Source organism: Acromyrmex echinatior, chromosome 1 (assembly GCF_024713525.1).
Source record: "Acromyrmex echinatior isolate Ae372 chromosome 1, ASM2471352v2, whole genome shotgun sequence".
Taxonomy (NCBI): domain Eukaryota; kingdom Metazoa; phylum Arthropoda; class Insecta; order Hymenoptera; family Formicidae; genus Acromyrmex; species Acromyrmex echinatior.
The window spans coordinates 12,591,729-12,605,619 of NC_141852.1; the positions used below are offsets into that span (position 1 = coordinate 12,591,729).

General features: G+C 32.6%; 4 protein-coding genes across 12 annotated transcripts in view; 2 read left to right on the forward strand and 2 right to left on the reverse strand.

Annotated features, from left to right (window-relative positions):
* LOC105146851 (solute carrier family 2, facilitated glucose transporter member 1) overlaps window positions 1–9,622 on the reverse strand; it is a 27,123-nt gene extending 17,501 nt beyond the window's left edge. Inside the window, exons 1-3 of one of the 5 annotated variants that reach the window (XM_087412451.1) lie at window positions 2,840–2,923; window positions 2,576–2,670; window positions 215–245 (exon numbers count right to left, since the gene is read on the reverse strand). In XM_087412451.1, the coding sequence (XP_087268577.1) occupies window positions 215–235 (21 nt within the window). In that variant the 5' untranslated portion in view covers window positions 236–245; window positions 2,576–2,670; window positions 2,840–2,923. The other 4 variants (XM_011057418.2, XM_011057420.2, XM_011057421.2 and 1 more) reach the window with 4 other exon arrangements.
* Window positions 9,571–11,302, forward strand: LOC147910979 (uncharacterized). The gene is made up of 2 exons (XM_087416850.1): window positions 9,571–9,901; window positions 11,178–11,302. The coding sequence occupies exons 1-2, from the start codon at window positions 9,583–9,585 to the stop codon at window positions 11,300–11,302; spliced, it is 444 nt and encodes a 147-aa protein (XP_087272976.1). The 5' UTR covers window positions 9,571–9,582.
* On the forward strand, window positions 11,293–12,899 carry LOC105146852 (GTP-binding protein 10 homolog). Its single transcript, XM_011057424.2, has 4 exons — window positions 11,293–11,469; window positions 11,559–11,862; window positions 11,946–12,164; window positions 12,254–12,899. Exons 1-4 carry the CDS (start codon window positions 11,428–11,430, stop codon window positions 12,853–12,855), a joined length of 1,167 nt encoding a protein of 388 aa, XP_011055726.1. The 5' UTR covers window positions 11,293–11,427; the 3' UTR covers window positions 12,856–12,899.
* A 91-nt stretch (window positions 12,900–12,990) lies between these two features.
* The window catches only part of Tcs4 (Threonyl-carbamoyl synthesis 4), a 2,098-nt gene continuing 1,197 nt past the window's right edge, over window positions 12,991–13,891 (reverse strand). For all 5 annotated transcript variants that reach the window (XM_087412487.1, XM_011057426.2, XM_011057427.2 and 2 more), the window contains exons 4-6: window positions 13,863–13,891; window positions 13,358–13,711; window positions 12,991–13,295 (exon numbers count right to left, since the gene is read on the reverse strand). The exon at window positions 13,863–13,891 is cut by the window's right edge and continues 100 nt beyond it. In XM_087412487.1, coding sequence (XP_087268613.1) covers window positions 13,002–13,295; window positions 13,358–13,711; window positions 13,863–13,891 — 677 coding nt within the window. In that variant the 3' untranslated portion in view covers window positions 12,991–13,001. The remainder of the gene's footprint in view (window positions 13,296–13,357; window positions 13,712–13,862) is intronic.

Genomic DNA, 13,891 nt, shown 5'->3' on the forward strand with positions numbered 1-13,891 from the left:
ACAAAAATAAAGAATAAAATAAACATGAAAAAATCCCATCTTTATATTTTGTGTTTATACTTTATGTTTATAAATAAAATAATACAACAAAAACAATAATAATAAAACATGATTTTATTCATTAAATTAATTATATAAAATTTTTGCGTTCTATCTTTAATTTCCGGCTATACTTTCAGCGTAAGAATAACGCGTAGATATATGTATACGATACCTTTTCTTTTTCCACACCCATCGTATAGCAGCTTGAAAGAATAGAAAACAAACAGGTTGGTTAGTCAGTGAAAATCTAAAAATGTAATCGTTGAGTATATATGCGATATCTCTCTATGCAAATATGCGAGACCCGAAAAATCTGTAGCGTAGCCAATATCGCTCGAAAATGAGAAAGAACCACAGCAATAAAAAGTAACTTTTAAAACTCGCGATAACTCGTTGGAATGTCTTACAAAATGCGATATCGATCGATTAAGAACGGTCACTGTCTACTTCACTGCACACATAATGATGCAATATCAAACAAAAAGCTCACCTCTAAGGATGACAAATGTGATGTGACTTATAGGTATGACGAAGATCGTAAAAAATTTATTTCAACAATAATGTTAAAACTATAAAGTGAGAAAATTCTGAAATATTTTTCACGATCGATACATTTATAAATCGATAACATGTGTAATAAAATTATCTGTAATAAAATTTATTAAAAATACTTATTATATATTAATTATGAATTACATAGCGACAAAATGTATTATATACGAACATTGCATTCGCAGTGATGAACTCATTTTACGTAAAAAAAATTCCATTTTATTAGATTTTGCTCTACAAAAAAGTTCATTAAAAAATATTTTCACGTTAATATGAAGTTTGACAAGGTAAGAATTTTATATTGTTGAAAAATTGAATAAAAGTACAATAAATATCGACTTTCATAAAAATTTAAAGTTAATTTGTACAAGAAACTCCGTCTGTCGAATTGAAGACTCCATTTGTCACTGTATTGTCGGTAGGACAGGATGAGATGCAATCGTTCTTTATTCTTCGTATCTTATTATTCTGACATATTTCTTCATTCAATTTATTTCATGCAAATCCGATTAGTTAGGCAAAGCATTTATCAAGCACGATCTGATAATTGACATGTCTAGGCTACAAAATGATTGGTAATAAAAAAAATAAAAAAGAAATACTGTATAATAATAATAAAATAATAATAATAAAGTATTACAAAAGCAATAATAATAGAAATATTATGAAAGAAATATTAAATGATCGATAAATGAATGAATCATAACATAGATAAAAGAAAAATTTTCAAACAAATAAAAATTATTTATATATTCTTGATAATTCTTTCTTGATAATTTGGCCAAAATTATGGCCAAAATTCATTTACGATAGAATTAAACGAAATTGAAAAAGTGCACATGCATTTTGTTTACAATTTAATATAATACAATACTAATTAAGTAATTAAGATAGTCTCCCTTTTGAAAAGTTTCATAATTGTAATATTTTTGATTCGATTAAATCAATTTTTCTTTTATTTGAATTAATATCTCGTCTTTATTAAGCAATTCAATTATACAGCCGTTAAACATATACAAAAGATTCAAATTTTATTATGATATAATTACGCGATACTTTATTATTATAATACATACGCTTGGAGGTAATCTCATTAATGTTATTGCTCTAAAATATATAATTTATCTCTCGCGAAGAATTTCAATTAAGCACGCAAATTATGCGTAACGTATTATTACATTTACTTAGCAACGAGATAATTAAATATACTTTCAGACTGAAAGGCATATTATAACATTTGCAAAATGTATCACGCATACCGCATGCAGCACGATGTGATATAAGTGACATAATGGTGTCACGCAACTACAATAAAGTGCATTACGAAATATCTCATACGGAAACGAATCGTACGTTCAATTTTCCGCTTAGTATTAAACTTTATCGCGATCGTCTTTTTTAAAAATCGTATTTATTGCAGTTACGTTTGCGTCCGAGCAGCGTCACAGGAAAATCCGGCTTGACCGATAGCAAAGGTCATAAAGATCAATAAAGTACCTTCTATTCTGTTGTCATGAATACCATATGATATTACGATGCCAGTAACAGTGTGGAATACAAGTAAACATTAATAGTGACTTCGCATTGAATCAGTACACATTAAAAAGGTTGTTTTATATAAAGTATCTAAATATATTGGCATAATATAATCAACTTTGACAATAAAATAATGTATGTATATTCTGTTAAGTAATGTGGTTATTATTGAACTATCTAAAATATTTACGTCCTTCTATATTTAACTTTGCTAATTTCATGTGTAACAACTTTTAATAATACTATTAATGTAATGGAAGTAATCGAATTCACTGTAAATTAAACAGTACCGAAACACTACCGTGTCCCAGATCTTTAGAACTGAAATCGGCACAAATCTTGAGGAGTTCAATTGAGGAGTCAAATGAAAATCTGAGAAAAAAAAACTCTTAATGTTTTTTTTATGGTCGGCAACATAGATGAATTTAGGGGATATTTTTCATACCTCGGTCATCAAGAATTCAACTTGGCGGAATTGTGCGATGCAAAGATTTCAATATCTGACAGAAACATCTGTCCTCAATGTTCATGCTGACAATGCTGACATTGTGGGATCGGCGCAATTCGATGAACCCAAGGAGATGCCGAAATCGTCACCAATAATACATGCACCAAAATAAATAAAATCCGCGATACGAACAGCCCTTCTTTTCCTTTTCAGCAAAGGAATAATGTGCGGAATTTTGTGAGGAAATATTCCCAAACTCACCTCGCAGGCGATGGCAGGAAGCGCGGACTCGTCTACTATGAGGGCTCGATTCGATTCTCGTGTGACTGAAATACCCCCCACGGACGGGGGTTGGCGCAGCCAGCGCGACCCCATCGGCCGATCATACGGCGCAAGCGCCTTAATGTTTTTCATCCTTTCATGAGCCACCCTCCTAAAGGGGGAGATTCCCGCGCGAGTTAAATCGCGATTGCATCATTCACTGCGCCTTCGGATTTGGAGATCGATTATTATGTCATAAACATCAGCAGGATTGCTGACTATCTAGATAAGATAAACGAGAGATTAAAAAAGTCAGTAGTTCTGATTAATAATGAGAGGAACATCTGTTTTTTTTCTTTTCCTTTTTTTTCCCTATATAAATGTTAAAAATTGACTTCACTTGAGATTGGCCAAAAAATTCGTATAATATTTCAGAGTTGCCATAGAAAATAAAATTCTCTGACATTTCCAGATGAAAATGGAAAAATTTTCATAACTAATATGTAAATTTTATAATATTTTGAAACAGGAATTGTAAAGAAGCTATTCTATATTATTAAAAATAACATAGGTACATTTAGAAGTTTAGTATAATAAAATCTCGAATGCAAATTTAACAAAAAATAAATAAATATTGAAAAAAATAATATTGTTATAACGGAAAGATGATAAAAATATTGAATGATAAAAAATACTGAATAAAATATAAATTTTAATTATTTTATTAAAATTGTTTTAATCATTATAACTTTAATTTTACAATTTGAAGTAAAACATATATTTAATAAAATATATAAATAATAGATAATAATAACAAAGTTAATAATAATTAACGTAAATTAAGTTTCTTCGTGAGTATTATGTATTAAAAAGTAAAGATAGAGAAAATTTGGTAATCCGAAATATGAATATCTTTTTTCATTGCAAAGCGGACTTTGACAATGTGTACTTTGACGTATGTATGTACTTCCAATACATACATACTAGAAGTACAAACATTGAAACCAGAAAACGATCATTATTGACAATAATCGCGACGGTCATCAAATAGTCAAGTTATGTAAGCGATTTATCTATTTGCTAATAAGGAATCGACTATACGAACGTCAATCTCCTTCTGTTGTCGCGTCTCTAGAATGATAAGAGTTTTATTATTTCACGGATTTAACAAATATTATATTTGTTACAATTCGAGAACGTAAATAAACGCGACGTAAGTAGTCGCCTTTTGTACGATGTCATTAGTCAAAGTCAAGTAGACACGTTTCATTACGAAATTATTGCAACAGAGAAAGTATTAGAAAAAAAGGAAAGGAGAATGCAAAGTAACCGCGTATGCGTGAGCTTTCTCTAAACACGCGCGAAAAAAATCCGCGTCTCGCTGGCAGCCGGTGACGTCTGCAAAACTGTCGCCAAAAACTGGCACATTGCCCGATGCGATCACACGAAAACGTAACCGAACATTCATCTTATCATCCCGGATGTGGTTGATGCGATACTTGAGAAAATTATATGTACGTACTCCTTTGAGCCAGTTGGTGACGCGTAATTCTTTATTCTAAGGAAATTAATTGACCGCGATGTATCCTGCCGTTCAGGAATTGTCCTGAAGAACAAGCTTGAGTTGTAAAGACATATTTAAAAAGATTTCTATTTCTATCAAAGAAAATAATATTTTGCAAATATTTTTTTTAAGAATCTTATTGATAATTTTGCATCTAAAAATTTTTTTCCTTCTATCCTCTCTTATTTTCTATCTGATATCGATTAGATTCTTCTGCTGGCAATTTATTATATTTACGATTCCGTGGAGATTTCGAAACTCGATACGGTTGTATCGAATAATTTCCTTATCGTGCTCAATCTGTCATTGGATGAAGGATAACGAGCGGAAAAGATTGTAATTGATACGATCGAGTGATATTACAATGATGCATTAATGTGTAATTAAAATCTTAGTGATTGTACACGAGACTCGACAAGTACATATAATATGATTTATTGAATGATTCAATAGGCTTAAGAGGAGCTTAATTATCAAGATAGTTGAAATTCTTTACATTGCACTATTTAATTTTGAAACGCTTTATTTACACAATTGCTCGTTATCGCAGAGAGTTATTCTAAGTAGGTTTTAAACAGAATTACTTGCGTAAAGTGGTTTTAACGATTCAATTTCTATAATACTTACAACATAACAGATAATAATAATAACAATACAGATAAATAAAAAAAATAAATAAATAAACATTTACAGAAAATATAAAAAACGCGTCAAAATTTCAATAGAATTATTATTACTATTATATAATCTGTCAGATCTAAGTAGAGCATTATGGGAATTATTTGGAATAGATATTTGGGATTCGAAATTCCGATTGGAATTGTTCAATTATTCTCTAAATTTCTATTGTATTTTCTAAGGAAAATAAAATAATTCCGATCGGAATCTGTTCCGAACAACTGTATAATACGAGTCTAGATCAATTCAGTTGCACTTTCTATATTCTATCTCCTTTTTTAAAAATCATATGTTTGTTTCAAGTGCGGAAGCTAGAAAAAAATGCCTCGGGAGAGAGGATATTTAGCGTATATATATATATATATATATATATATATATATATATATATATACATCATCGAGCAGTCGATAGCGAGTTAACATCGGTTCCCTGCGAAACATTTCGCACGCGTTGTAATTTTCTATTTTTACGACAAGCAAATGTCCCGCGCAGTTGCGAGACTAACGTCATTTTCACCGCGGCTTTCGTCAGATAAGGAGAGACGTAGTTTCTTCTTGGAAGGAGAAACAGAACCGATTACGTGCCTCCGCACACACCCACTGCATCGACCAATAGAGAATGGCAGCGACTAAGCGTTTCTCCGTGGTTATTAAATTAAAAAGGCCGCATTTTTTAGTCCCTCGATGAATCGATTGTAACGTCTTATGTACGTTTTTTGACGCTAAAAAAATCGCCATAATCGTATTCAAATATTTTACTAAAAAAAAAAAAAATGTTAAAAAAAATGTGCTAAATTAAACAAAAATATTTTCTTGAATAGTACTAGCCGAATATTTACTAAATATAAACATTTATATTTATTTTCGATACGAGAACCATTAATTTGATTTAATAATCACCTTTTTAAGTAAATCACAAGTAAATATTAACAAATAAATATTTTCCAAAATTTAATACACATTTTTTTTCCTAATGTAGATATGTGAAATCGATAGTTAGATTTTTCAAAAGAGTCAAATAATTTTCAAGTCGCGCATGCCTTTCGACAGACAATGGTAACCTCTGCTTCGATCGATGCGCGCTCGAAGCTGATGAAACGAGATCATAGATACGCGATCGAAAAAAGCATCGATCACCTGTTGAAATACCGAACGCAATCTGCGCGGATTACTGTGAAATTATCGTGTGTGTACCGCGGATACAGGACTATTTCTGTCAGATAAACGATACGATAGCCAAAGCAAAGAAACGGTAACCTTGCCGAAACGAAGCGTTCAACGCCTCGTCTGTTATATTTCAATTTCTTTTTTCGAACTATATACGCCTCATTTCGTTAGCCGCGTTTAATACGCACCGAGGGCAAATTAATCGATCGTCTAGAAAATCGTTAAACATGAATCAAATACGAAACGCGCAACGTGCTTGTTGCGTCACTCAAACTTGATCACGTGTCTTATTGCATCCAATGGCGTAATCGATATTATTTCCGAGAAAAAAAGATATAGGAAAAAAAGAGAGAAAAGAAACAGGAGGGAAAAAAATAAGATAATCCGATAGAAGTAAAGAAAAGGTATTAAACGTATTTTAGATCGTTACATATTTTGCGCGTGACGACACTTGAAAAAAATAGTTAAGCGAGGAAGGCTTTACGGCGAGTTACGCGTGGAATTCTTGCCAATAATCTGACGTGATAATCATCTCTACACGTCGCGTGGTATTCTAAGAAAATTCTTAGACCTACGCGAGTACGTACAGTTGCGCGTTCATTAAAATAATAGTTAATATCTGACGTTTCTTCAGTAATGAGGAACCAGAAATCGATCTTCATCCCTTTTCAGTGACATTTTTTTCATATTGACATTTGTTTGCTATTCACATCGTTAATTGATATTACGTGCTTTCGATTGATTCTCAAAAAGTATATACAAATTTACATAAGATTATATAAGAAAACGTTTCTTTGATGATTTATACAAAATGTTATAATAAATCGGCCGGATGTTTAATAGGTAAAACGAGATAAAGTTGTGTATACATGATATATGACTTTACGATAAATCTTTAGAATTAGAAAACTTTTGTTCAATTTTTTATATACTTTTGTATTTTCCCCACAGTTTAAAAACTTGCAGCAATGTCACTTACAGAAATCTAATACTAGCCAATACTAGAAGATAATAATTAATTAGCTATTTTAGATATTGAAAACACTATCAGTACCTTAAGTACTTCAAATAAGTAATTAATGTCTTACAATAAATTAATCAATATTAATTTCTGTAAAAAATATTATAATGCTGCAATATTTATAATGTTACTGTAACATATCGCTGGTACATTGCAAATGTTGCTGCAGTGTTGCTACAGGAATTTCATTTCGAGCGCAAACAGTATCATATTGTAGCCACAAAGAACCCATTGATTCCAAATATAGTTGCAACTTTGCAACAAATTCAGTGGTCGATAAAGCGAGCGTAACGCTCATCTATTCACAACGTGTCGCACGTGGATTTCGTGCGGACACGAGACGCCATTTTGTAAACAAAATTAAACCGAAGATCATGGGTCTTCCACCGCATCTACAAAGTTTGCGAGACACGCCGTGCGTGAGCGCGCATGTCCGCCCACCTGGCTTCGAATAACCGCGAGATTTCGACATTATTCTAAAAATAGGGTGTTTTCCCGCTGGCGCATGTTTCGTTTCATGAATTATAGACGATCATCTTCGTGGTGCGACACACCTCGGGTGCTAGCTAGCTATAAAGCATCATCTGTCTGGCGCGCTCCGATCAGCTCCGACGAGCCCACGTTCATATTTTAAATGGCAATCGTTAGTATCGCACGACTGACAGCGCAAGTCCGCGCAATCATTAGTGCGACATCTTTCGATATAAAAAGCAAGTCACGTATTTTCGAGTCCGTCCAATTGAATAATATATCAGTTCTCACCTTTGCTTACGCAACTCTTACGTCAACGGCTTTGAAAACAATTAAAGCCTTTTCGAAAAAGAAAAAAAATTCATAGTACTTGTATTGTTGCCGAAAATATTTTTTTGTTTGTTTCCAATCCAATAAATTCGATTTTCTTATGTTATTAAATTTGCATAATTGTTTTAACGCGTGTTTAATCTCGAGAAACGAATTTATTTTCGTGTGTATTTAATTTTGTATTTAATCAATTTCGAAGCATTTAATCAATTTCCCTTGTTTGATAAACGTATCGCGATGACAGCTTTACCTTCCTCGCCGAGAGAGGTACGGTGGTTTCTCTGGTGTATATTGGAACATCGAGGTCGCTGACGCTGCTGCTGATGCTGGGTGCACGCGAATCACCGCGTCCTCCGAGCGGTACCGTAAGGTGCGTCGGTCTCAGCGGGTGCGACTCCGCGATGTAGCCCTCGCCGAAGTCCTCGTCCTCTCGTTCCATCTATCGCAAACGCGAATTTAAAATCGCAAAGCTCAGTCTATCACTTAGGAATAAAAAAGATTCTGTTAGATTGATAAGTTAAAAAACGAGGTGATAAAATTCATTCGCGCGCATCTTTCGCAAACGTATGTGTGCGTTTTTTGAACTTGCATAATTGCCGTTTATTATCAATTTTTCTAATTTTCTGCGTCGTATGTGGCGTACGTAAAATTAGCACGAGTAACGTGACAACGTTACTCCCTGTCAAGTATTTGGCCAATGATCAAGGCTAGTAACCCGATGACATACTCCTCGCACACATGCCTGTTCTTCTAGTTCTATACTACCATTCAGGAACGATCTGCGGGCGGCGAATAATCTGACGACTAAAAATTCTTCGCCAAATTGATTCTACATTTGATTTACACTCTAGACTTTAATTCCAAGTATTTATATCATTATACTTTTGTACGTGCAGAGTTTGAAGAATGCAGCAAAGATATTTTTATCATTTTTTCTAATGTAAGATTTTCTCTTGTAAGATAAATCCGATGCATATAAATGGAATGTTAACGCATGATGAAATAATATAAATTCCAGTCTAGCTGAAAAAAAAAAAAAACATTGAAAAATATATAGGCCTCCAGCGTTCTCTTTCGAGAAACTCTAGTTGAACAGCGAACGATATATAATATTGACATTTAAATCTCACGCAGCGTTCCGCTAATCTTATACATCTTTAATCCTAATTGATGCATTGCAAAAATAAAAAAATTTACATTGTTTCAGATTTCAATTGTCCTTTCTAAGTATATACGCTGAAGACAACATCAACTCGCAATGTCCTGATCTCTCGAGGAAAATAATGTCTATTAACGTCTAATAACGAGAGAAGTTTTACAAAAACTATGCTAATGCATGCAGTGACAACAATAGGGATGAAAAATTCTAATAATTCTAGAATTGTAAACGAATCTTGAACGACAAAGGATTACCTCAATAAAGTTCTTAGGTGAGGGTGGTCGAGAGTTCCGAGTTCGCGCGATTTCAACGTCTCGCGAATTCTCGAACGTTCAGTGGAGATTTGGCAGTGGATGCGCGTCGCACAAAGAGAGGGTGGTTCACGGAAAAAAAAAGAAAAAATCGCGGCGGGGGATGTTAGTTTGACTGGCAACCGGAATGCATCCGTGCAGCCGGGGGATGCTCTTGAGACTGAGCTTGAGAGGACGTGGCGATTCACCATCGTCGACGACGTAGCCGACGGCCTCTGGCTAGATTTAATTTTAACGCTTCGCTTCGCGTACGCGCCTCCGCTGTTCGACGAATCCCCGAGTTTCATCGAGAAGAGAGAAGATCTCCAGCCCTCGTCCCGTCTCTTCGATCAATTGATCTGCCACGCGATGCTCCTCATAATTGATTTCACTTAACCTCGGGATATGCATCGCGACTTCGTTTAACTCCTGGAGAATTGTTTGCAAACTACTATTCATTTCTCTGAACGCAAGCCGCAATATTTGTCTCTCGCGCAAATCGATCTTTTTTAAAAGAAAATTTAAAGAAAAAGATCTAAAGATTCAGAAAAGCTCTTATAATGTGTATGTGTAAAGCTATTGGTTAATGTTTAGAATAAAGATATGTACATTTATATAAATAAACTTGTCGTTAATTTTGTCAAGAAAGATCTTTTACTTTTTTCATTATTTACTTTCTTCATACAACTCTTGTTATTACGACCCTATAATTTAATATATCAAGATCACAAATTGGACTTAATATATTCTTAAATAATTGTCTTTCTTTTATACAAGCAATTAATAATTTTATTCTTATATATCATATATACTCACAATTATTCTTTTCAATGCATATGTTTAGAATATAATAAAGCGTTTTATGTTTTTCTTGTCTAAATAAAAATATTATAGATTTATGTTTGCGTCAATGAAATATTTACGGCGCGACAAGTAAGTAGACTTCCGTCGCGTCTATTTCGGCGTTACGTGGTTTATTTTCAAGTAGGAAACTAAATAATAAGTTATAGCTATATATCTATACTTATTCACACAATACGTGTGTCTAAAAGATTTTTCGAAGATGATTTATTGAAATATTTTTAAAATTTTACAAAAGATGTCTTAAAAATCATTAAACAATCACTATTTTTATATATATAATTCCATATTCTCAGGACCATAATTTCTAAAAATGTGAAAAATTTTTTTCTAGTATTTTAGTTAATTTAATATATATATTTTATATTTTTATAATATTTCGTATCATTATATACATGTTCTATTATATTTTCAAAAATGACAAAAGATATACATATTTATTATTTAAAAAATAGAAAAATTCAAAGTTAAAGAATTAATTATATTTATATAAAATACTTGGAAAAGTTGGAACACCTTATATATCGAGCAACGCTATTATTTACAGACTTAAATAAACAAACAGATGTTTTCGGAATGATATACGATATCGCAAAATAACAAATATATGATATATTGTACAAAGTGCCATTTTCATTGTTATGTCGCACACCTCTTATTAATAAAATTTTAACTTAATCACCATCAAATGTTGAAAGAAATATCTTCGTATAATTTCCTACATGACATATAAAGTAAATATTTTGCAACAGTAATAATTACTAATAAAAATGCTTATTAATCATGTCATATAGTCTAACCAGCAGAAATAAAGATTAAGGTGCCATCTAGAAGTAATTTTGCCAACTTTTCGGTGGATTCGAGTATCAATCGATCAACAAACTCAGTGAATGAAGTAATGCGTTTGACTTGCTTTTTGTAAGCATGTATTTAATTTTGCTCTCTCGAGACAAATGATGTGTATATTGGCTAATAAACGCAAGTAAATTAGAATATAAGATCGTAAGAAAAATTGTTACATACCTCGTGATATACAACGTTTATACAATGGTATTTTGGACACAAGTACTTTTAGCTTCAGTGAAAAAAGTGAGTAGATCTTATTGAATTAAGTATTACAAGTGTGTGTGTTACCATTATGCATTAACTACTAAAGGAAACTTTTCATTTTATCACAGCAACCAAGAAGATATCTACGCTCTAGATTCATTGACACGCTGCGTTTTCATGTTAGGGGAGGTACAGGAGGTGGTGGATTGTCTCGTTATGGAGGGATAGGAGGTGCAGGGGGTAATATATACTTAGTTGCAAAAGATGGACTAACATTGGAGAAAGTTGCCAATACTTTGAAGACCAAACGGATCATCGCAGAGTGTGGACATGACAGTTCAGCAAGGGGAATTATAGGTGCACCTGGTCAAGATAAAAATATTTCGGTTCCACGTGGTATCTTAGTATATAATCAGAATGGAGTATTGTTAGGTAGGTATAATTTTTCAAACTTTTTGCTCAAAGTTGTACAATTATTATTACTTTCCTTTCCTCCTTTGTTAAAAATCTTATAGGAGATTTAAACGAAGAGGATTCAAAAATATTAATAGCCAAAGGTGGTTTGGGAGGTACAAAGGACACAAATTACTGTGGATTGAAGGGAGAATCTCAAGTGATAAAGTTAGATTTGAAATTGATTGCCGATATCGGATTAGTTGGTTTTCCCAATGCTGGTAAAAGCACATTCTTGGCAGCAGTTTCAAATGCCAAGCCTAAAATCGCTAATTATCCCTGTAAGACTTCTTACATATTTTATTATTACATATTATATTATTAATTGCTCATTAATTTTGATTTTACAGTTATGCTTTTTCTGTTGTAGTTACTACTATAAGGCCCAGATTAGGAATCATGAACTACGATGATTTGAGAGAAATTACCATTGCAGACTTACCAGGTCTGATTGAAGGAGCGCACATGAATATCGGGATGGGTCACAAGTTTTTAAAACATATTGAAAGAACAAAGCTACTTATGTTCATCGTAGATATACAAGGATTTCAATTGTCGCCCAGGCATGGATATAGATCCTGCTTGGAAACTATAGTCTTATTAAACAAAGAGATTGAACTCTACAAACCAGACTTATTAAAAATGCCAGCAGTGCTTATAATTAATAAAATGGACACTGACAATGCTGATAATATTCTCAAAGAAATTAAACCAGCATTGCACAACTTATCAAAGTATGTGTCTACATGTCCAGAAGAAATGCAACCTGAACAGGTGTTACATTTTGATAGTATTTTACCAATATCCTTAATTTCGAAAAATAAAAACATACAAATAGTCAAAGGCAGGCTACGAAATATATTAGATAAATATGAAGAGAGGAAAAATGCTCTTGAACATAACAACTTGGACTCCCGGCTAATGGAGAGAATAAACCGACAATCTGAAGAGCACACACCAATCGTTGTATAAATTATATACACATAGGAAAATAAATATTTTTTAAATAATGCTAATACTATTGTTAATGTAATAATAACTCGAAAAATATGCAGATTTAAATTGAATTTTTATCACAGGAGTTCGAGGTGGCAGACTGTATAGAAATTTATGATTGTTTAAAGTCTATTTAATTTCACTAATTTACATTTTATGTTTGCATCTTGTACTCTTTCAATCCAACTTTCTCCGAATGATGCGTTTTTCTCGATAGATACCATTTCGATTTCTTCTCTATCTCGGAGAACGGTTATGTTTGCCATCCACTTTTCTGCACCGTTCCACGCTATCATTACACCATTATCATTGCATAAACGAGGTGGAGTTCTAACGAATTTAAAGCCTCTTTCCGAACAAACAATTTCTAAATTCTTTGCTAAGAAATTGTTGCAAGCCACTCCACCGGATATTACCTATATTAAAACAAATATATAAAATAAAAGTCGAAAATTAATTAACATAATCTTAGGCATACCAAAGTTCGCTGTTCTTGTGGTATCAAATTCATATTGTTAATAAATTCCATTGCCCTTTGCGTTCTGAGACATATGTGTTTTGCAAAAACCAATTGTATGGCAGCGCAAAAATTATACACATCGGGAATTGCTGCATTATTAGCAACATCAACATTTTCTTCTTTATTGAGATATTTAAAACTTCTGTTCCATATACCTGCAAAACTAAATTGGCAATCTCTTTTTTTTGTTAAGACAGGATCGAAAAAGAATTTAGTTGGATCTGATGCTTTGCTTGCTGCACTTTCTATTGCCTGACCACCGCTCATATGCGAGAATTCTGGTATAGTTGAAAGTTTAAGCCTACGAGCAATCTGCAAAGTTTAAAACAAATCTATTTATCATTATACATTTCATAGATGTTTTTACGAGTTCTTAAAATTTTACTGATAATTTTTAAAGACAAAATTTTAAATCCAATAATTTATAATCAAACATGTAATAGACAAAAACTTAAAGATATACCTTGTCCAGAATTTCACCAGGTGCATTAT